The sequence below is a fragment of the Gymnogyps californianus genome, chromosome 3, assembly GCF_018139145.2.
Source record: "Gymnogyps californianus isolate 813 chromosome 3, ASM1813914v2, whole genome shotgun sequence".
NCBI lineage: Eukaryota > Metazoa > Chordata > Aves > Accipitriformes > Cathartidae > Gymnogyps > Gymnogyps californianus.
Window position 1 is genome coordinate 112,172,951 of NC_059473.1, and position 24,820 is coordinate 112,197,770.

The 24,820-nt window shown below is 37.5% G+C and overlaps 1 protein-coding gene across 2 annotated transcripts in view; it reads right to left on the reverse strand.

The window, feature by feature from the left end:
- Window positions 1-6,022: 6,022 nt before the first annotated feature.
- Window positions 6,023-24,820, reverse strand: part of ROCK2 (Rho associated coiled-coil containing protein kinase 2) — a 103,550-nt gene continuing 84,752 nt past the window's right edge. For both annotated transcript variants that reach the window (XM_050892995.1, XM_050892996.1), the window contains 13 exons: window positions 24,034-24,103; window positions 22,544-22,647; window positions 22,231-22,417; window positions 21,797-21,890; window positions 21,586-21,680; window positions 20,730-20,909; window positions 20,328-20,496; window positions 17,167-17,237; window positions 16,089-16,177; window positions 15,260-15,338; window positions 14,783-15,044; window positions 13,903-14,116; window positions 6,023-8,145 (listed from right to left, as the gene is read on the reverse strand). In XM_050892995.1, coding sequence (XP_050748952.1) covers window positions 8,142-8,145; window positions 13,903-14,116; window positions 14,783-15,044; window positions 15,260-15,338; window positions 16,089-16,177; window positions 17,167-17,237; window positions 20,328-20,496; window positions 20,730-20,909; window positions 21,586-21,680; window positions 21,797-21,890; window positions 22,231-22,417; window positions 22,544-22,647; window positions 24,034-24,103 — 1,618 coding nt within the window. In that variant the 3' untranslated portion in view covers window positions 6,023-8,141. The remainder of the gene's footprint in view (window positions 8,146-13,902; window positions 14,117-14,782; window positions 15,045-15,259; window positions 15,339-16,088; window positions 16,178-17,166; window positions 17,238-20,327; window positions 20,497-20,729; window positions 20,910-21,585; window positions 21,681-21,796; window positions 21,891-22,230; window positions 22,418-22,543; window positions 22,648-24,033; window positions 24,104-24,820) is intronic.

Genomic DNA, 24,820 nt, shown 5'->3' on the forward strand with positions numbered 1-24,820 from the left:
AAGTGCGGGTGCTGTCGGGGCTTTCAGGGAGTATGAGTTGTCTTGCCTGTGAAAAGGCAAGATCTGAATTCCAGTACAGTCCACTGGATAACCCCAAATATCTCCAGCTGTGGATATGATGAACTATGACTGTGCGTTTGGTAACAGATAAGCTACAAGCTGCACTTAGCCACAAAGCTCAGTTTAACAGTATGAAAGAGAAAACATTTATCGTGGGATTTACTATCCAAAAAAAGAGAATGAGGACACGATTCCAGAGACAGCAGGTTGCGGGCCGGAAGGTGAGGATGTAGACAGTGGAAGATGTGTATAGTTTACTTTTCCCAAAAGCCTATTTCTGAACTGTCCTACACAAATGCAAACCCATCATCTCCCCCACCCTACGGGCCTCCGTAACGCTTCGCATTTTGCGCAGAGTAAAACTACGCAGACATAGATGTGTTTCTTTGCATTACTCTAATCCAGCAAAAGATGTTATTGCTCGGACTGCTCAGAAGTCCCTGTCCCTGTCTGACCCATGAGCCTCTTCCGCTGGCTTACGTTGCGCTCGTAGCTGCTCCCTCACCTGGTTCTGCTAATCTGATCTATTAAAACAGGAGAGAAAGGGGTGGGGTGGGGAGGCGGACACACACCTCAGCCGCTGGAGCGCAGAAGCTGGATTTTAGAGCAGTTTCACTCTTTGGACAAAGTCATTCACAATTAGCTAAAAGGTCCCAAACAGCTTACAACTTGTAGAAAGCCTTCATTCACTCCTTTAAATGAGGTAAAATTACTCTTCCTCCACCAAACAATCATTATCCATTTAAGGACATATATAATGGGGGGCGGGGGGAAAGGAAATAACACCTCAGAGCCCACAGGAAGAACTATTATAAATGAAAAGCTACACAGATGTGGAGATCAACTCAAATGAGGTCATTTCCCAGTCATGTATTTTCTATGATGTTAAATAATAATTACTTCTCTGCTAATTCTTTTCAGGCTGGTTTGTTCCATTCCCTTCCAGATTCTTCAATACTTGAGATTCGTATTTATGTATGAAGCAGAACATGAAATGTTGCCTTCATCACTAATAGTGGTCTAAGGATGTCCCAATTTGGAATGTGAGGAAGCTGGAAAAAAACCTTAAAATAGGATGTTATTAAATTCCTGGTTTGTACTGAATTTAATTTGCTTGATTTTGAGCTAGAGTTCTCCAAGATACTTGAGAGTTCTTGGAGATGATGGCTGTTGATGTCAAATAGATGTCTGGGAGCCACAAGAAACATCACCTCAAGAACCTGCCAGCTCATCACTTGTGCTGGATCCGACTGCAAGACCTTGGCAGTCTCACAGACCTGAGTCCTGATGGACCCCAGGTGTTTCCTGCCTGACGGCAAGACAGACATACAGACATCTTCAAGTTAGAGATGTCAGCTATTCCGTTCTACCTTGGAAGTGGTTTGGGGCGAGCAGCTTCTCTGTCTTGGAAAAAAATCCAGTTTTTGGGCCAGGGGTAAAATAAGAGGTTTTTTACACTACACGATACTCTTGATGAAATTTCATTGGGGATACCTAAAGGACAATTTAAATAATTGTCATCATTTTGTTCATGCCCTGTTTTGTTTCATTATTTCAGCTCATAACTACCTTAAATTGTCAGTAGCCTAAACAAGTACTTCTGTATATTATACGGTATTATTGACTCACAGGAAGGGAGCTTTAAGAGGGCAGACATCTTATTTTATCTGTCAAGTATTGTGGAAACTAATTTAAAGGACAGAACCTGCACCAGCCTGAAATGCGACAAGAAAAGTTAGCTAACAATGATTACGATTCAAATTGAATAGTAACATGGCTCCATGCTGAAAATAAATTCTACTTACCACCTTATTGTAATCGCAAGGCATCTGTGTATATGCCTACTCCCGGACATGCAAGATTTCTGCTTTTGAATTTGGAGGCTTTGGCCAGCGGTACCAAGATGCTGACCTCTCTCATACTATACGAAAAGTGTAAATGGAAGAACACGCTTCCTATGCCTCAGTGTCCCCTCTGTCATGTCATCAGGACTCTAATGAAGCACAAACTGAGCTTGTGTAAAGCATATTTTAAATTACCCAATTACTGTAAAGAAATTCTTTCACCTTTGAGCAATTGACTACATACAGACTCCACTGAGCTGACTTCCAAGACAGTCACTGATCTGGAGAGATTTTAAATTGTTTTCCCTGAAATGCATCGTCAGCATGACTTACAGTCCTCATGGTCTCTCTGAGCTTGAGGATATTTCCCTCTCTGAGTGCTGATGTTTGTTTTAAGCTTGCACGTATGCCCACCTTCCCAGTAATAAAACTCCCATTGCTGTAGCTCTGAACGGCATACGAAGCACGTAGGGGAGCTTCCTTACTGTATTTATCAAGCCCTGCCATCACTCCAGAGTGGACAAGTGGCTACACAGATCCCACTGAATCTCAGTTGGCCCCCAGCACATAGGGGTTGTAATATGCTGGACAACATCATGCGGACGCGTGAGGCCATGGGATCCAGCAAGCAGATGCAAGTCCTGAAGGTGCAGCCAGACCTGCACCTAGCTACGAGATCAGCTGAGAGAGCCTGTTTGAAAAATGGAACACAGCTGACGTAAGAGACAACACTAGGGCCAGCGAATGTGAAAAAGGGTTCAGACGGTGGGGTTCCTGGCTCCTTCAGCCTTAACTGTTTTAAAACTGTTTTAAAACAGTTAAGGTATTAAATATCTCAGATACCTCCAAAAAAAGTTTCCACCAATTCACTCGTTAATAAAAAGTAGCACATATCCGAGATACATTGCTAGCATGGCAATTCAGCGCTTCAAGTCTAAGCAGTTGGCAAGCCAAAGGAAAAGAGGATTGGCAGTGATCCCACAAGCCTGATGTACTTCTTGTTGGGTGGCCCTGCTTACCAAGTGGTGCAACAGCATCCTGGGCAAAAAAAATCCCGAAGAGCTAGCAAGGGTGGTGACAAATGACAAGAAGAACTGGATGACCCAAGAGGCACACTGGGACACGACAATGTAAGACTATACATACAAGTAGGCTCACATCTCTGAACAAATATTGAAGGCCTAGACCTCAAAATGGGGTGATACAACTGAAGCATCACATGCAGTTGCCTTGGCTGTGAAAGCATTTCCATGTAGCTCCTTCAAGCAAGCTAAAAAGGGCTGCAGGGACGTGCAATTGCTGCGCTCTCTGCCCTTTCTTTTCAGGGTAAGATGTGTCTTTCCAGATTTCTTTGAGGTATGCAGGACTACATACACTTACAACTTTGTAATTTTGCTACCTTTCACTGTGACTTTCATTTTGAAAGACCACTTTAATCCTGGAGCTTCTGTAAGATTCCTGGAGCAAAAGCAGCAGTGGTCAAATCTAGCTTCACACTTGCAATAGCAAGTATCAGGTAGTAACTTGACTTTCTTACCCACATAAAACAATGCTTCCTGCCTACAAAGGGGCAAAGATTCAAAACCCCAATCTTCATAACAAGGCCTGGTAATTAGCATCCCTGTGCTAATAAATTACAGTTCCTCTGAGTCCCCACTTCTTGGAGCTATGGTTTTACGGTGAGCTTTTCCATTTGTTGTAGCAGTTTCTGGGGAGAACTAGATTCAATGTGTTTAGACGCAGTGTTCTTTTTTGCCACATACATCTCAGTCGACCTGTCTCATTTCTCAGATGAGCATGTCTGAGTACATCATTGTCCGCTTTATAGGCAACTTCAACAAAGAACATGAATTTGTTTCAGAACCACTCCATCAACATCTTTTACAGAGATCCAAAAGAAAACTCCTTCCCACTCTCACGAGGGATACTTCAAAGCAGTAGGCAAAAACCCACGATCCATGGGATGCTGATAATCCCCTAAGTGGTTTATAGGATCGTCTTAAAAAATAACAAATAATGTTTTCAATTTAAAGTGTGGTATGTGCGAGATAATAGTCCATAAAATATTCTGAAGAACAACTGTAATGCACTGAAAAGGCGCCAAGCCTGTCAGAATTCAAGGAGCGTCTGGATGATGCTCTTAGCCGTATGAGGAGGGAGTTGGACTCAATGACCCTTATGGGTCCCTTCCAACTCAAGATATTCTATGATGCTATGAAAAAATAAATGAATCACTATTTTAACATGGAATGCCGAGGCAAACTATCCAGGAATGCGGAGAATACTGAAATACTCCCAGTTCCCTGAACCGGACCATGGACTGTTATGTTCTCCTGCCTTAGAAACAGAATAAGGAGGTGGTAAGGTTCTTACCTGGCAACGCAGGTAAGAAGTTTGTTTTCATACAAGTTGCCCCTTTTCACAGCAGCATCCCAAATATGACCTCACAAGCACAGGATGGGTGAAGGCACTTGAGACCAAGATATATAGATCCTCTTCCAAGGATGATTCTCTGAAAGCTAGATGGGAAACTAGTACATTGTAAGATTATAAACACAAATGCTCAAATTTCTAATGATCATGTGACACTGGCTGAGAAACTAAAGAGAGAAAACATATAATTTCTAGCAGCAGCTTTCCTGGCCTTGGTGACTTCAGAGAGCCAGCGAATGCCTGTCAAAAATGTAGGAGGTTCAGTGTCTTCAACAGAGGTAGTAAGAGATTTAGACACTTGCAGTGAAACTTCAGTGATGTTTTAAATTTGGCCACTGTCACTGACTGCCACGATACCGACACTGACTGCCAAGGTCCATGTCACGTTTTGGTTACAGCATCAACCATGCTAAGAAGCACAAGAACCACAATGTTTCCTTCAGTACGCAGACTTGGTGCTGGATTGCTGGCAGCACTGTGAGGGGATGAGCTTTGGCAGGAACCACTAGAAGTAGGAAATTGCAGTATACAACTAGGACAGAAGCGGAAATCTCCTTGCAGAAAGGTCTTTGTGACAACTGACATGTTAACTCCGATGGGGTCTTCCTGTCCAGCTTCCATGCTGGTGAGCTCTTCGATGGGAACCAAAGAGCAACTTCCCTACAAGTATCTTGAGCTTCTGGCTCCAAGTTTGACCCCTGATTTTTCCAGAAGGTTAATTTGCAGCTTGGCTATGCTATTTGTTTACTCTTGTGAAACAAAAGGACTTGCAATGAGAGAATTTCTATAGATAAAGTCATCCAGGCCATAAAAATGTCCTGTTTGCTGGGACAGTCCTGTTACAAAAAGGAAGCGTTTAAACATCAGTGACTTTAAGACAAATATTCCTTAGTTCAGGAATATGCTCTTCTCAAAAATTTTAAAAGGTTGCCACTGGACAATAAGGAAACAACACAATCTCCAGGAACTAACGTTTAAGAGTTCTTTGCATTCCACAGATCAGTAGATGGAAGTTCTGTCTCGAGCAGAAGGACAAGTGAGAAGAAAAGAGCAGCAGCTTTGCCTTTTGTGCCCTGGGCACAAAACAAGGTTCGTGCACATCGTACCATTGGCCAAATGATCTCCACATTACAGCTCAACACAGCCCATGCTGTTCCTTTGTTTTGGGACAAACTGCATGAAGGAGAACTGAGGAGTGCTATGACACTTCCATCCCTAGAGGCACTGAAAACTCAAAAGCCTTGAGGCACCTATGCTAAGTTAGCCCTGCTTTGAGGTAGAGGCCAGACCAGAGGACCTCCACTGCTCCCTATCAGCCCATATCGTTCTACGATACCATCTCAATACAGCCTGCTGTATGTATAGCTAATAACTATTTGTACAAGCGTAGAATGTATAAACTGTGGCTAGTAAATACTATAATACAGTACATTTCCTAAAATGTCAGGCTTAACAGGGCCCCGAGGATTCACAGTAAATGAGGGCAAGCCAAGGAGAGAAAGGTGCAACAGATCCAGCCCCAGCACCTGATGGCCTGCCAAAACAGCTCCCTTGGAGCTTCCTCCACACACAGTCTTTGCTTGGCTTCCTTTTGAGCAACCCTTGCCTTTCCCATATCTGCCACAGTAGTTGCCTATATATTTAAATATTTCAATTAATTACCAGCTTCTCAAGTTCAGAAACTATTTTACCTTACTCAAATAGTTTATTTAAAAATATATATATAATATTCTCCAATTCAGAAAAGGATAGAACTTCCCACAATGTAACATTTTTTTATATATATATATAAAATATTTATGCATTCAGTGAATGGAAACAGTTTTACTGTATACATTTTTAATGTTGTACTCTATGCAAATCTGCATTACCTAAAAATATACCGTACTTCTGTAAATCAAAACAAGCAGGGAAAAAACACTGTAGCTGTGTGCTGGGTTATAATACCTAACAGAAATGATACGAAAGTTTTAGTTTTGAATTTAAGAACTCACAAACAACATTTTACTTTGCGAGTGCATAAATAGAAGACTGAATACATTCTGGCTCTGTTAAGCTGAACTGTAGTAGAGGTTACAAAATGTAAATATATTTATTAATTTTCAGTATTTCAGTGTTTCCAAGTCCACCTTTCATGATAGTGTTAAATAAATCATGGTCCTATCCTTCCAAACATTTCAACACTCTTTAAAAAACAAAAACAAACAAACAAAATTTTAAAGTGAAATGTCCTCCTTCATTGAAGTGTTAGATCATATTTTAAATTACTGCACTCCCACACAATATTTTTATATATATATATATTTTAAATATATATATATTTATATATATAAAGAGACCAAATAGGAGACTACATTTTTTACTGTCAATATGTTTAACATCGCATACTGTAGTTGTATAAAACATGCATTTTCTGGGATAATTATGAACACATCATGAATGAGCCCACATAAATTATATTTTTTTGTACAACTCCAAGTTAAAAAAAAAAAAACAAACGTCAGATTAAGTGCCTCTGAGGCCCTTTCTTCCCAGCTATCAGTTCTCAAAACACACTACTGAAATATTTATCTATGCCTACAGCTATGTGCTAGAGAACCAGATTTAAAATTTTAAAATACATCTACAGTATGTTTTACTTTTCTTAAAGTTTGTGACAGTCCTCGGATACTGTGTTGTGAAATGTAAAAATAGTCACAGATTCTTTTTTTCTTCCCAGAAATAAAAAACACATCTAGGAGAATATGCAAAAACAAGGCAAAATGAAGTTTCATAGCACTTAATGAGGGTTAATATAAGTCAATAACTAATATTGAGGTTTGTAAAAAGGGCTGGATGAGCAGTTACATGTACAAGCAAAAGGTCTAGTAATTCCAATGGTATCAGACATTGTTTCTGTAACCAACACTTCTCCACCCTTAAAACCAGTCGATATACATTCAAAATAGGCTGACATTGATATACTTACTAGGTGTAAAAATAGTGCACTATTTTTTCTGCCACAAAGCAAAACTGCATCCTAAGAGCTAGTAAACCTTCTTTTTTCCTTAAATAGAGAGAATGGGCAAAAAACTTGGAAAAAAATTAAATTAAGGCAATTAGACAGGTAAAACAGGACCGCCCATGATGATGTAGCTGAAACTAGTATATACTTCAAACTTATACTAGCTGCTGAACACTGACATGCAGCTTTTGATAGACGTGTATGAATGATACAAACTTCAACGTTATGGCTTTATACAAGTGCATAGTTGCAACTGCAATAAGTAACGGTATCTGATTAATAAGCATAAAAAAATAAAGTGGAAAGATTTTTAAAACCCTCTTGCAGTATTACAGTACAATATATATACACAGTATAATGGTCACTTCTTACAGATGCAGTCTATATCACTATGGTGGATCTTCCTCCTGTTCTTCTTGCAGACATGCTGGTGGCATCTTTACGAAAGCTGAAAAGTCAGTTTCTTCCATTTTAATATTCATTCGTCTTGATCCTTTTATGAAATGTAGTGTATGTGTCTTGCCAAGAAAGCTTTTGTGGAACAGAGTTTAAAAGGTTACCTAACATATCCTTTTACTATTTACCAACCATTCCTCATTTGATCAGTCACTCAGGAGAATACAGGAAAACCCTCAGAGATTAGTAATTTATATTGCAGCAAAAATGTAAACCTCTGATATATATAGCACAATCTCTCAGGAAAATATATTTTTTTTAATATATTTTGGGATATGTTTCAGTCTTGCTGTAACGGGAAGAAAATTATCACCTTGAATTGTGTCTGCATTCACGGAAAGCAGTTAGCTGAAAAAGAAGCAGGAAGTTTGGTCAGTAAATGCAACGAATGTAAATCTGACAAAAAAATACTTCCTCAAAGTCTTCATTTAAGATGGGCTCATCAGCATACTTGGGAGAAACGTCATTCCTCTGCATTCAACAGCATCGTTACTTAAGTATAGTACATCCTTACGCATTATGATCCCAAATCAATTAAACCCCCTTGTAATATATGAGGGTAAAGTACAATATGCACAATGTAATAGTCACTTCTAAAAGATTAGTAATTTGTAAGCTTTTAATACATAAAGATGCAGTATATTTAATTAACGTAATGCTTGTTACTGTAAACACTAAGCCAGTTAAATTCTACAAGAGCTGGTATCTCAGTTAACTGAGTACACAGCTGAGGTACAGCCCTAATGCTGCTGTCATCGCCCATTCTTTTATAAGGCAGAGACACACCTTACGTACTATTTAAAAGAATTCTTAGGAATTTAACATTTAGGGTTTTTTTCTGTGTAAACATAACATTGCATCAACACGTAAAATCATTAAACATTGAAAACTATAAAATAGGTATCACTATTTCCAGTACATTCACATTGCATATTTAAGTAAGCCATGGGACAAATTAGATCAATAAAACTGTCATATCTTTTCTAAAGCAGTCATGGAAACCGTATCACAGAAGCTGCAAAGCCCATTTGCTTACGTAGTTTTCAAATGCATGGTTAGGTACCCAAAAAGCACAGCACTGCAAAGGAAAGCCAAGTCAAATTCACTTCATAACACAGGTAGAAAAGCAAAATGCAGAACTCCAGTGATTTCATGTCTGCTAGCCAGAGACCAGTCAGTTTATGTTAAAAGCTTAAAAATGAAAAGTATTTGTAAATACCAATTCTATTTCAGCTAAACATCCAACTGCTACAATCTCCCTTTTAGCCTTCAAAAATTATCTGCAGAGGTTAGCAGAATTAGCACTATAGATGAGCAACTACTCTGCCAACAGCAGATATTTTTTTTTTCAGGCAGGCAGACATGAATTTTGAAAAAAGATCTAAAATTAGAAAAATAACACTGACAAAGGCAACAACTTCGGTTGAATGAAAATGACTCCTCTAAAAATTCATCAACATCATGAACAGAATCTCATTTTTACTGTTTAAAATATTAAAATGAGATCTCATATCTTCTCTGCTTTGAGAAACAAAATCCAACATAGCATGCTGTATTCAAAGGCAAACAAATCCATTCCTCTCTGTTTAGATTTACCCCTTATACTTCTTCAGAAATCAAAAACATCGTCATCATCATCACCATCAATATCATCAACATCATCAAATGACCAATCCCAGTCCTTAAATGCCAGATCAAGTAATCTGCAACAGGAGGGTTTGATGTTTAATGTGTGTGACACTTCTAGAAAAGGCTTCAAAATTCCATTAGTTATCACTAAACCTTTTTAAGTAAAAGTCTGTGTTGAGGTAGGTGGGTTCCTTCCTTCGCCTATCATGGAATACGAAGATTCAGTTAGTGTTCAGGTAAGCCAGGAATATTGTATTCATTGGAAATTGATCTCACACATCATTCAATTCTATAGAACACTTACCATATTGTTTTTTCCCCCAACATTTCAGTAGAAAAGACCAACATCTACATGTCATAAAATAAGCTGTTGTTTTGCTGCTGTTCTTGTTGACTGAGGTGCATTTTATGCTCTCCTGCCATCCCTTTCCAGACAATAACGCAAGGCTTACAATTTTTCCAATAAAATCAAATAATTTTGATTGCTGAACAGAACATCATATAAAATATAACTATATCCCAAATACAGTGGGATTACACTATACAGCTATCCTGTAACTTGTTATTTAAAGCTAAGCAATGCCAAAAAAGAAGATATATCAACTTGTTCTCTAGGCGTTGCTGCCTGCACTCCTTCTATGGTCACTATAAAACAAAGAAAGCAAGCGAGGCAAACCTTGTCAGCAAATGAGTCATTTTACCTATTTTAGGCATTTATTTTGGGATGGGATGAATCATTGTCTAGAAGCATTCATCTCTTTCTGTTGTTATCAAAGGATCTTAGACAAATATCTTAAGTACTAACTTCTCAATTGCTACAGCTACAAGAAATGAAACCCAGTCTAGTCATCTCTCCAGTGAGCTCAATGGATTTTAAATCAGGATTATATGCCAACCATAGGAGGCAGAGATAGAAACCTTACCCTAACAGAGTGTTCAGTGTGTTTTAACTAAAACATGCTACAGTGTTTAATATAGTTAATCACATGCTTTAAACAAAATGGATTTCAGGGGGTTTTTGGGTTTTCAGGTTTTAAAGTTTTTACACTTTTAAATGCGATATATCCCTGAAAAGGCTCAATATTCATTTATTATATGAACTATGGCTATTGTAATCTCTAAAACACTTAAAGAATTTATTAGGCATTAAAATATATTAAAGTTGATTTTTTTCCATTTGGAATTATCCTTTTGGCACAATCCAGCTGAATGGATAAGCAGAAATTGCGTGGTCTGCATCAAAAACTGGTTTGCCCTTTCTTAAATCATCATGAAGAACAACAGCCATGAAAACCTTGGATAAACAGTCACTGTGTGAAATTCCTAGCGGGGACAGCATTTCTAGGACCATGCAGGTTGGAAGGGAGCTCAGGAGGTCTCTAGCCCAACCTCCCACTCAAAGCAGGGTCAGCTACAAGGCCAGCCCAGGCTGCTCAGGGCTTTGTCCTGTCCAGTCTTGAAAGCCTCCAGTGATGAAGCCTGTCCAGCCTCACCAGCCTGCTTCCCTGCCCGGCTTTTCCTTCTATCCACTTGGAATCTCTCTTGGTTCAACTGAGCCCCTTGTCTCTCACCCTCCCACCACGCAGCACTGAAGAGCCTGGCTCTGTCTCCTTGATACTCTCCCCACAGGCAGGGGCAGGCTGCTATGATACCCCCCTGGAGATGTCCTTCATCCGAGTTGAACAAGCCCAGCTCCCTCAAGCCTCTGCTCTGACCATCCTGGTGGCCTCTGCTGGACTTTCCCCAGTTTGTCAATGTCTGGCTTCAACTTGGGGGCCGAAACGCGGAGGCAGTATCTCGCTGCAGACTAAGGAGTGAACAGAGGGGGATAATCTCTTCCCCTCAATCATCTGGCTGTGCTCCTCTTGGTGCAGCCCCAGAGCCTGCCTTGCTGCCAGGGCCCACTGCAGCTCATCTCCAGCTTGTCCCCAGCCACTCGGTCCCCAGATTTAACTGGCAACTACATCTTCATTCTTGATAAAGTTTGTAACAGAAAATTAATTATTCCATATGGGAAGCCCTTGCACAAAAGCATCATAGAAGCACCAGTCAAATATAAATTGGCTGTGGCAGTTACAGTAATTTCTAAGTATGTGGTTTCTAATTACAAGTGTTTAAGTCCGTACAAATTTCCACTGGTTTGACAGACCTGCATTAGTAAGGTGATAGGTGACATGACCTCACAGAACTACACTCTTCCATCTGTTAGGTACATCTGCAAAGCTAACTTGGAAAGTTTAACTGCAAAAATAAAATGGTTTACACACAAAAATATTCATTCTCCTCCTTTTCCCACCATTACAAAATATACAGATAGAAAAGTATACAGATAGGGAAAAAAACCACTCAGGGCTGATTTGTAGTACAGGAGGACCACAACTAAAAAGAATGGTAAGAGTAAATACGTGTTATGAAAGCATTTTGTAAAAAAGGTCATGAAGATTGAAAGAAAGGTGTTAGAAGGAGAAAAATTATTTTCAGAACACCTAAGAATAGCTGTGGAAAAAGAATCAGAATTTATAATATACCCTTTGTATGTCAACAGTAAGAAACAGAATAACACTACTGAATGAGACTATAAACACTATGCAGAAGAAAAGCATTCTACTTGTCTCCCAAGCTATCATGAATGTTTCCTTGATTCATGCTTCAATCCAATCATTGATATTTTGGTTAGTTTTGCACAAAGAAACTCTTCAATAATCTGTCCCTAAACAGTAGTGATTAAAAAACTTTTTACCTTCATGGTTATAACAAAAAAAAATCTAATCATTTAAAATCCAAATTATAAAGTCTGACTTTCTTTTAAATTTGTAAAGTAAATCACTAAAAATTAGACTGTATGGAAGTTAGGAGGGAAGTGAAATTAAGTTACTTTGAGTCCTTTCACTATGCATTTCCACACATTAAAATACCAGTGTTTTTTTAAGATGTAACTGTTCATAGCATAAGGCTGTTTTGTGATAACAACAGCGTCACAGTAAGAGCATGCTTACACTGCATTCCCCACTGTGACTATGGCAACTCACCCAACCCGCTTTGCAACCAGCCAGCTTAGATATTGATGGCAGTCAGGTCACAGAAACAAGGACAGCAATGCTGTCTGGCCACTGCCAAATCACCTCTCTGGGGAAAAACGTTAGGCCTTTGCTGAACTGTCCATTGCTGCTGGAATACTGCAACAAACAAAACAAGCCAGACCAAACTTTTCACAGGCTGTCAACAACTGGGAACTGATATAACCAAGTATTAGCTAGTACTCTAGGTGATGAAAAAAGCAAACTGAAAAACCCCAGAAATTCTGTACTGTGCAATCACATAAGCACTACCTGCAGAATTTTATCACTTCCACAATACAGTATAGGATTTTGCTCCTTAAAACTGATCCAGTAATAGATTACTGGTTTTTGTATGGACTTTTTTTTCCCAAATCAGAGGAACTTGGTAAGATTATTCTTTTAGGAATCATGAGACATGAGCATGAGTCCTTCTAGGCTGAATAAGGAATTGAAACCAATTCTCCCACCCTTTGGTAAGTACTCCAGCTACTTGACCAAATGGTGACCCCCCGCCTCCCATCTGCCTGCTGTCTTTCAAAAAGCATAAGTGATGCTCAGACAGGTGCCCACCACTGCAGCAACGGGCTCCACGCTGTGGAACCTGCATGGGCAGACATGCAAAAGTGAGATTCAGCTGAACTAGCTTTTCACTGTAGATGTCCAAGAGTATGCTGTGTGCTCCTTCTCTACACTAGGAGGACATGAATCCTGAGAACAACTCTTCCTAAACATCAGCTGTAAATGGAGTCAGACAGAGAGAGATATACATTTGGTCAGATGAAACACATATTAACATACAAATCTGCAATGAGGCGTCTAACCTTAGAGCAGGGCAGGAATTCAAACACATGCCTGAAAACCAAGCAAGAAGAAACAAAAAGACATGTAGTCTTTCGCTATGTGTAAGGCCTTCTAGACTGCTTTTTGAAGGCACCTAATTCTCTCCAAGGTTCATTAGAACTGCAAGCACCTAACTTCATTGCTCAACTTCAAATCAGGTACAGTAGTGGCCACCTTGAAAATTGTTAAACCTTTTTTTCTTTTTTCTTTTCTTTTTCTAAATCTTCACACCCCTCTCACTGACTTTTCGCCTAGTTAAACCCCATTTTCCCTACCAGCTGCCAGTTCACAGGAACTATTAGGCTACAGACAATACTACAAGTTCTGCCTATTACACGTAAGAGCAATAGGATACATTATCAGTACGGTAGGGTTAACTAACAGGTAATGCAAGGTCCTTTAAACAAGGGAACACACATAGTGGCTTTTATAACTTAACTGAGGTTTATAGAAGATGACAGGCTAGATCACTTCAGTAGTCAACAACATTTCTGGTCAATTATCCTTATCAACATATACAACATTAATTGTAGTAAAATGTTTAAAACAATAAATTAAACAGCAGCTCTTGTGTCACCTTGGTTTGTTTGGAGGAAGCTGTCGACTTGGTCGTCTGATGGACTGGTTTGGCTGTACCTTCATGGAAGTTCTGGGAGAAGACCGAGCAAAGGGGTCTGGTGCTGGAGGCTTCTTGGGTATTTTTTTCACCAGTCGGCTCACCCATTTTTGCTGTTCTTCCGTAGAATTAGCTAACAGTAGTAGATTCTTTGCCGTTGAAATATCGTAGTACACTGTAATAAGAATTTTTAAAATAAAAATGAATATTGTTATTATTCTAAACATGTCCCCACATCAAAAATTAGTTGTCAGATTACCATACTCTCACAGTCAACACAAAGAGAAATCAGCAGAGAAATCAAAAGCAAAGTGAACCAGATTTTGCCAAACTTTAAGTATCCTGGCTGCTGATAGTGCCTCCTCCTTCCATTTAGAAGGTAACAACTTAGTACTATGGAAGGTACACACTCACACGGAAAAAAACAAGGAAGGGTAACACAAAGAGGTGTGCCTGAGCCCAAGAAACTATGTAACGCGAGTCACAAGGCGTAAACTTCACTGAATGTCTTCTATTTCATAACACGCCCTAACACTATCGCTTCGCATACCAATGCAGCACAACACACAGTGTGAGCAGTCTTACAACTACCATGCTTTACTGCATGAGGCTGACAACACAATAGGTACATACTTATATTGACCACATGCCATTAATTCACAGGAGTGAGCTGATCCTCGTGTAGACACCCTTAGAAAGGTTCTGACAGCTACATACTAATAAAAGAAAAACCTAGCTGTTTATGTTTAGTTGGTGTCAGACCATTACTAAAATCCTCTGATCTATCAGAACACCTTGTGACTCTAGCAACTATACGCATACTCAAATACTTGCTATTTACCTTTGCAAGGTGCTATAATCTCTTCTTTTTTATCCATGTGATCTTTGTGACATTTGATATGGCAACGGCGACATTCTAGAGCAGGAGGAGGTTTAAACATATGCCACAGTGGCTTCATACAAGCTTCACAATTGGTTGGAAAGTGATAAAGAGTAGGTATAAACTCATGTCCTTTGTGACAAATGTAATTTGACTTCTCTCCCATGGGCTCCACAGGAAATTCCTGCTCCTTTTTGCTCTCTCCTTCATTAGCATATAGAATCTAGAATCAAAGCAAAATAATCTCAGTACTCCTAGATGACACATGTAAATTCAGAGTAATTATCTAAGTAGAAAGATTGAAGCATTACACTGGAATCGATTTTTTTCAAGAATTTTTTAGTAAATATTTCATTAGACAAAGTTATGAAAATATTTTTGACAACGTGTGAAATACCGTATTTGTTACGCTAGAAACATTAATTTATTACTGAATACCTGGAATATCCTAGGAATTTCCTTGGAATCTGCTCTGTACACATCAGTCTGAGTGACTGGTCGGACATGAAAGAGTTTGCTATAGGAAATTATTTCAATAAGGACAAAAATTAATGTTACCAAAATGATAAATTTAAATTGACAGATTAAGTTAGGATACAACATACCAAATTAAGACTTAGAGCCACTAAAGATTTGTCAGTACAAATTTCTCATCACTTGATTAAAGTCCTATCTTTCAAGCCTGCACATGAACTTCCAAAAACCCTAAATAAAAAGAAGTCACAAGTATCCAGCTGTATTTTTGAAAAAAATGACAGCACTGAAAAACTAACATCATGTGACTTTAACGATTGCCGGTAGCTGCCTAACACAATCCTCTCCCCACGCTCCAACCTCTGAATATCCACATTCTGCATTTATTAAGAAAATAAATTAACTATACAACCCACCTGTAATGACACGTTGTAAGTGAAAACATACACTGAAAATTTTAGCCTCTCTGCTACAGTTTTCTTCATGTTTTTTGCTACAATGTGCATGTGAGGTAGGTCTAGCTGAGCTAGTGGAAACAGTTCAGTTACATCAGAGCTCAATGGAGCTCCCTGTGAGACTGAACACCGCACTACTGCTGCACCACTGCTTACAGCAAACGCAATTCTTCATTACAATGCATACCTAAGGTCCCAGCTCTGTAGTTCAAATTACAAAAGTACGCCCCATTTGATGTTGTGCTCCCAGACTGGACCTCAAAAAGCCTTTTGCCAAAGTCTTTCCAACAAAGTTCACCTACAAATCAGAAGAAGGAATCTCACGTGATAATACTTACTCTATATCTAACACCATATAGGGATTAGATTGTTCTTTATCTTGTTCGCTGTCATAGAACAGGATCTTCTTACTGCTTACAATTACATACTGTTAGGAGACAGAAACGGATAAAATATACGTTTTAATCCAGCTCATCACAGATGTCAAAGATGTCACAGCAATTACCACAGATGTCACAGCAATATTTTTCTACAATTTTATTAAATGGTAGCTAAATGGACAATAGTAGTACCGTATGCTAAGTCCATGATTTGCCAATAAATTCATTGCACAACAAAAAAAATTCTGATTACCTGATGAATCAATTTATGTTATCAGATTAATTGACATTTAAATAGATTAAGTATCTATGAAGAGATAAAAATGAAAGTCTGGAAGAAAGTAAGATAAAAGCTTTTCCTTTCTATTTTACTGATTTAATTTTCACTTGGACTGGTAGCGAGAGTAATTATCATCTTATAATGCCTATTTTACATGTGCAGTTCACAACTAATATGGATCATGCTCACAAAGATCACTGTTACACTTACCAGCATTGCTAACAATTTTAATAAAAAACCCTAGTTACCTAGAAGACCTCCTATTTCCAGAATTTTGTCCAGAATGAACAGTTTGACTAAGCAGTAAGTGAACTGGTATGAAAATGTGTATGTTCCTCTTTGGGCAAAGACCCATCAAAGAGGTTACTGAAAAGCAGTAAACAAGTGAAGGCTGCACAAGGCAGATGAGTAGTTGTTAGTTTTATCTCCTAAATATAGAATTTGTCAAGGGCATCTGCTCCCAGACTCTGCTGAATTCCAACTACGTAATACTGCTGGGAATGCTTATGGCTGAATGTACAAACGTTTTAAGATCATGAATGGCTGTTCTTACCTCTGGCTGGACAAAGAAGTGTCTTAACCTATTACAATTGTCTTAACCTGCTCCTCTCAGACACAGCTATACCAGCTAACATATTTTATACGTTTAAGTAACGAGAGAACATGTATCAAAGAAAAATTAAAGTGTTGAAAACCTGCAGTAAGTTTAAAATCCAGACTACACATGAAAGAAGATCATAAATCTGGTTTTCTTACCTTTTTAACCCATCCAAATTTTTTAGTGTTATTTCTAACAGGCAGTGATAGCCAACCTTCCAATCTTGATTCTGAAAAAAAAAGATATATATTAAAGAACATAAATATTCACAAAACATTATTTTTGAGACTACTCTGCATTTTAAAATAGTTATCGAAGTTCAATAATAAAGCAACAGAGCAAACATGAGAACATGAACTATTTAAAACTACAAGGTCTTGCAAAGTTTATCACAGTAAATGTTCAGGAATAAATTAAATTGTGTATTCCTGAATACAGCCAATAACCAACAATGCAATCACAAAAAAGTAGTAGGCATGAGGAAAAAGGGGAAGAGCAAACTTGCAGTTATAGCACACACATTCCCTTTAGTAATTTTTTCAAGACTTAAAATGCTTACGTCTATCAACCTTTACCTTTTAAAACAGCACCTGAAGATATTAGTATGGGCCACACAACGTCCAGTTCAAGACAAAAAAAGGCAAACTACCACCACAAATAACCTATATCCTCTATACGCCGGGTAAAATTTCAGAAGTTTAGTACTGTAGTTCATATTTTTTGCTGCATAAATTTTTCTTTTTTCTAATTCTGCCTATATCTCCTAGGCTTTCTAATCCAAAATAAGTCATTTTTTGCTAATCCTTATGCCTTGCCTAAATTCAGCTGCCCTTTCACACGCTTGCAATATTTTATATTACACTGGCACATTAGTCAGATTGGATTTACCAATGGTATTAACAGCTCAGCTGTTGTTTGACATACACATTTCCATAGTAACCAAAAGCTCACCAGGATCACACTTTCCTAGTGCTTGGTAATACCTAGTATCACATAGCCTTTCAACCTATTTTTATAGCTGCACTTAATACAAGCACTTCTTTCCCCTATGTTTTATTAAGAGGAACTACTCAATTTCAATATTTTTCTAATGAGTTTCCCACCCTAGCAGAAAACCTCTACTGCTGCTGAGGAACCTCCAAGTCAAAAATACTGAGGCCTTAAGTATTAACAAACACAAAACCATGAAAGGAGCATCAACATGCTCCAAAACTGCAAAAGCTATTTTCTTTCTCATCAGAGAGCATTTGCAGGCTCCTGCCCATGTTTAACATAGCGTAACAAATAGTTATTAGATATTCATAGAATTCTCATTTTGTCTAGAGAGACCTGAAGCAAGGTTATTTATTCAGATACACACTGTCTTCGAAGTTTATTGCTCTATAAGCATTGCTGTTGATGACACATTTTAATGTACATACCAAGCACGTGAAGTAGTTCTATAACGTCTATTTTGCCTCATACCTGCCACTTTAAATTGTTCCTTTCAACTACACCCGATACAAAGGGTAGCAAGCATAATGCTGATGCAAAAAATCCTTCCCCACATCCAGGAAGTATGTGTAGTTTGTTAATGGTGTGAAAAAAATATGCATTAATATTTTTCCTACTTTTCTCTGTAATCTCTAATACTATGGCATGAAATTGGACAAAATGAGTTTCTGATTACACTTCTTCATTTCTGGTGTCCATTCTATACTAACAGATCAGAGAAAGGGCAGAATATTCCAAATTTTTCACAGTACATGCTTAAAAGCACTAGGAGGGAAAAAACCAACAAAACACAACCATCATACCTCAAATCTGTTGTCATTATGTCAGCAAAATGTCCTAGCTTAGATATCATTTTTACTTTAGAACAAAACAAAACCATGCAGATAACACAACAGCAGCTAACAAGTAAAAAATAGTGTATGTACTTAACGATTCTTTTATTAGAAGCCTCATAGCAAAAACCAGAGAATGAAGAAAATAGAGGAAATGCATTATTCTTTACTCTAGTTTGATGAAGTAATGTCAATATCCCAAAACAAGTTTTGCCTTCAGTGGAAAGGTATTCACACTTTAAAGGAACCTCAAGTGAAATACAGAAATTTGAATGTAATTAAAAAACCCACCTCTGACATTAACACTAAACAGAAGTTTTGTTCAACGCAGCGTATGTGTAGTCATATAAAATGAATATAGAATTAGTAAAACAAAGCTCTGTTTTACCAGAGCCATATCATTTCATTATATGCTTTATGTATCTGGAAAAATGAATAAATTTTGCTTGCCTTACCATACAAGAATCAAATATAAGATTCAAACTAAAGCAAAACAATGTAATACTCAGAAGACTGAATTTCTACAAGCAAATAATGTAAATTTAGATGGTGAGGAGTTAGATGTCTCCACACTTCACTTAAACACAAAGATTTGACTCTTTGGTATCCAATATCTTAGGGTCATACAAATAGCTGCAGATACTGGATAGAGGCTACCTTAAAAACAAGGCCATAAAGCTCATTTATTCAATGCTTTAATAACAACAGTGGTTTTATAAATGGCAGCAAGCATCTGTAAACATTTAGAGAAAACAGGCCAGTTATTTGTTCATGCAAGCTTTTCCATGTCTTTGATGGCAATGTTTACTGCCACTGCAGTGTTTTTACTGCCAGATTTTTCGGGTTTTTTTAATAATGTATTAATAGTGTTAGTTTTGAAACAGAGAAAAGGACACAGTAAGAACAAAACCAAACAGTTCTCAGGGATGTCACCTGTGCTATCAACTTCTGTAGGGCTGTGGGAACGAGACAAAGGCTCTTCCTCTGAGTCAGAATCAGAATCGAGAAGCATGCGAGAACTGGAAGGCTTAGTGGCAATACTGACAGAGGTAGAAGAGTGCTGGTAGGTAAAGGACATGGATTCCATAGTGTGGGATTGAGTGATATGGACTAAACATAAAGCATAAAGGAGGAAAAAGGTAGAAAAGAAGTCAAAATACAATCTCTAAGAAGAGAGTATTAGTTTTACATTTCATCACATAACACAGTAATTGCAAAGTAACCACCACAATAAAGTGGAAAAAAATACTTAGTTGTAATGGGGTATGATAGAATTTTTTGAAGAAATTTCTTTAAATAAATGTAAGATGATTACAGACAGATTTAGTTAGTAGGTGGATAGTGATCACTATCAAAGCATTGATAAGATGGTAGAAACACATGAAGATGAAAAGCCACAGAATCATCAGAATGTTAATTTAATACTTCAGCTTCTATGGTGAAACACTGATATAAACCCAATTAATGCAGAAATATTAATAAAATTAACATACCAGGGAATCCATCATCTGCCTCAGCATCTCCAGGTCCACTGCCTATGCTACTGTTGTCTAGGCCAATGTGCAATGACTGCAGCTGTGAACGAAGCTGTTCAATGTCGCTGTCTTTGCTGTCCAGAGTCATCTGGAGTTCAATCCGTATCTGACTCTCTTCTGCTATTTGCTGTCAGGATGAATTACAAGATTCCCTATTATCACAATACTCAGTTACTCAGAGAAAATATAAGTAGAAAATTACGCAGACTTTGCAGCCAATCTCAATATATATACTGCATATTTCTTTTGGTCATGGGAAATTCAGGAATAGAGACTGTATACACTACCTTAAAGCCTGTATCAATTCAATGAGAATTACAGAAAATGCTATCAATGTTTGTATTTGCAAAAGGATCTTACTGCCTGCATTTCATTGATTTCCTTCTGATATTTGATCATCATTTGGGTTAACTTTTCTCGTTCAGACTTCAGTTCCATATGCAGTTTCCTATTTTCCTTTTCTTTCCGCCGTACATCAGTGTCAGCTCCACGTTTGACTGGACCCTTCCGATTCATGATCTCAGCCAATTTATTCACAGCCTTCCCATGGGAAAGAAAAAAATGACAAAACCCACACCAATAAATACACAGAGTTATACTGTGAAGAAATAAAGTCTTCTCTCCTATCCACGACCAGACACTTTTAATCTAACTGTAAACTAAGACCGCTGCAATCCAGTACTATAAAGTTGCTTTAATTCAATGTATTACTTAAAATTGAAAAGAAGGTAATGATGCCATTTTCACTTTAAGCAAGCATTAGCTGAGAACACTTCTACTCATTTAAAAATTCCCTTCTGTTTTCATTAGCTAGCCCCAAAATGTATCTTTGGATTAAAATGCCACATGTTCTAAAAAACAATCCAGATTAAAATCAGAAATACACTGGTTTATGGAACATATAGAGGAAAATAAATCAAGATGGAAAACAGTAAAATATAATTCATTTGACTGAAATGAAGATTTTTGCTGGTGGACTGCATCTGGATTAGGAGTTCCTCTATAATAAATCATGAGGATGCAGTTTCACTACACTGAAAGTCTACTTAGTAGAAGCAAAAAAAAAAAAAAAAAAAAAATTGATATTTTGTTTCAGGGGCAAAAAAGAATAAAGCATTAACGGTACATATAGATAGTTTACCATTGAAAGTTTTCTATTAAAAATTATTTGATTCATGAACACTATCTCTTCATTCATTTAGATACATTTGCTTACCTGGGTTTTCAGTGTTCTTTCATTCAACAGCTGTTTCTCAAATTGTGCTTTAATATTTCCTACATTTGCTTCTTCTTCTTTTAGCTTTGTAATTTCTGTAGCAAGGTAATTAAGAAAAAATTCTATGAAAGCTCATTACAAGAGAAAATAGTCCTATTAAAGAACAAAACCGTTTTCAAATTAAATTACATTTGGTTCAGAGAATACATACGTTCTTGTACTTCCTTCAGTTTATTGTTTAGTTCTTCTTTCTCATTAGCAAGATTAGCCACATCACTAGTTAGTGTCCTATTTGCTTCCTCCAACTACAAAACAAAAAGTACATGTGACCATGTAACAGAACCCATTTGGCATATGAAAGCATTACAGGACAGAAGGAAATGCTTCAGAGTGAAACCAGGATAAGAGGACTAGCTGTAAGAGGGCTAGAGGCACAGAAGAAAGAATGATCAGAGATATGCATGGAAGAAACATGATATATATATTTTTTAATTTCATTCACAGAAAATAAGTATTTTTAAAATGTCAGATATACTTGCATATCAATTACCTCTAAGTATGCTAAATAACAATGGATAACTCAAACTGCAAATAAAACTCAAGCTCATGTAAACCTCTATCAAAATTACAATTCATATCACTCACAGAGGCTATGGTGGCATCTTTCTCAGTAAGTTCCTGTTTATGCCTAGCCATCATCTCTTTAATCTCCAGCTCTTTCATAATCTTCTCTTTTTCCAGATCAGAGTACTGTTCTTCAGCAATGGAACGTGCAAGTTGTTCTGAATCTGCTTTTGTCAAAGTAATCTCTAGCTGAGCAGCCAAGGAATCTCTGCAAATTATTGATATATATTATTAACTTATAAAAATGGCACGTTACGGGGCGGAGGGGGAGAAGAAAACAAGAAATAGTCATCCTAATCCTTTATGTATTAGTAGTACAGCTAGTAAAACCCACCTCTCGTCCTGTAACTCTTGTATCTTTTGCTGCATTTCTTTACAAAGTTTGGTCTTTTCCTCACATTCTTCTTTAAGTTCACGAACTTGTGTCTTATACAGAGTCTAGAATTTAAAGTTGGAAAGAAAAGGATGTGACTGGCATATTCTAGCTTGAAGGTACACAAAAAATGATACAAGATGACACTATGCAATTCTTTAATCATACACTCAATTAGAGTATAATTGTGCAATGTCTTCTCTAAACTAAATGTGATCATCATTCACAAATATGTTTCGGTTATTTTACTTTTTTGTTGTTCTTTTTTGTAACTTGTATATTTGTGAATGGATAGATGTATGATATACATTTTATATGTTTGTAAACATACTGTTAAAGAGATTCTAAATGTGAAAATCACTATTTGATAGAAAATCAGAAGTATCAGAAGCAAGGAAAATCATTACTTTATTTTTCTCTACTATTTTAAATCTTTGTCTGATATAGGTAGGTATGTAGAATTTAGACTTTAACCATACAAATCCATGAAAATAACATGACAGTTAAAGAGCAAAAAAGTATAGGAGGAAGGGAAAAACAGATTAGAAAAGCATTTGAAATTCAAAATTTTGTGAAATTGATACAAATCTTGAGCTCTAAAGGAAATGAAAGAAAAATTATATTGCTCTGTACACTCAAATGACTGAATACAGGTGAAGTGACAGACAACTGCAAGTGGACTTATTGCAGGGACTTCAAGACAGACTGTCTCTCTGGCCCATCCACAGCAGTCAACTGACCTCAACTCTCCCTTTCTCTGCTTTAATGTATGCAACTTTTTCATTTACTAAAACTTCAGATAGTCCTTCTCCTCACTGACCTAAAGACCACAGTAATATCTTAAGTTTCTTTTAACTCTGAAACAAGCCTTTTGGCCTCTACTTGCAGTGCGACTGGCTGTGCACTGTTAATATAAATTAACCTCCATATGCTAGTGACGATTTTTAAGTACAATAACTATTTATTCTGTTGTACCTTATCACAATAAAGCAAAAACTTCCAACAGACCTCTACCAAGTTTGGCTGTAAAGCAAAGATTTCCTTCCAAGCCTTAAATGCACATGTTTTGTCACATCACGTGATTCTGAGAATATAGCTCTTCTCTTCCATGCAGCATGGAAGAGATGCTGAATGGAAAAGGCTTGAAACATGCAGAAAATTATTCACACTGTGGCAAAATGAGCTGCTTGACTCCTCCCTCCCTCTGAACTGTGTGTGGGACTCCCTCCCAAAGCCACGACATTTCTTAACATGAGCTCTTTCACACTGCTCAGTGATCAAGAACAAGGAGTGATGATAAGGCTGCAAGACAAGACCGAAGACAGACACAAGAAAAAGAATTAGCTTTAGGTTAGAGATGTGAAACGCCTGATGGCTGAGGAGGAAGAAGAAAAGCTAACATTGTACTTAGTAAACAGATTAACGTAAAAATAAAGAAGCATAAAACATACCGAGAAATACTGTTCAGCTTCAAGTTGGTCTTGAAGCTCTTTCATTTGTCCATCTGCATCTTGACGTTCCCTAGAAAGGAATAACATACTTTAAAAGAAAAGATATGAAGATATTCCAAACCAGTAAATAGAAAAGACAGCATTCACACTCTTATGGTTGGCAACTAAATCTGAGGCTTCCTCTGGGTACCAGCTCTCTTTTTCACTTGTACAGCTGAGAACACCGCACTAGTAAGAAGTAAGTTTAATACTGTTAACACACTAACTACAACAGTGTCACATAGTTTAACCAGTAAGAGACACTAATAAAGCAAACAGACACCAACAGAATCTTATTTCCACGTAAAACGTCACTGATCTGACAGATTGGTTTGGGTCTCTCGTTTGCTAGAGCTCAGTCTGTGAAAACATGTCTGTATTCTTTGACACGCATCATTTCTTGAATTCATCTGTTATTAAAACAACTCAGAAAGTCAATTAGTCAGTCCCATAACAAAGAATAGTAATGTAACAGAAAAGATTTCTGCCAGTGTTTCACATTACAGCAACCGTCACATGTAGCCACCTTCTACGCGAGTAACTGCATCTTGCTGACAGAAAAGATAAAGCACAAGGAGATAAACCATCAGAAGTCATAAAGGAACTAAGAATTAAATTCATCTGACATATGTGCTAAACTTGTCTTTTCATTCACAAGAATGTTCTTTATGTTTTAAAAAAATAAAATAAAAATTATTTCTTTATTTATTATCAGGTGCAAATATTATTTGTAAGACCTTGAAGAACT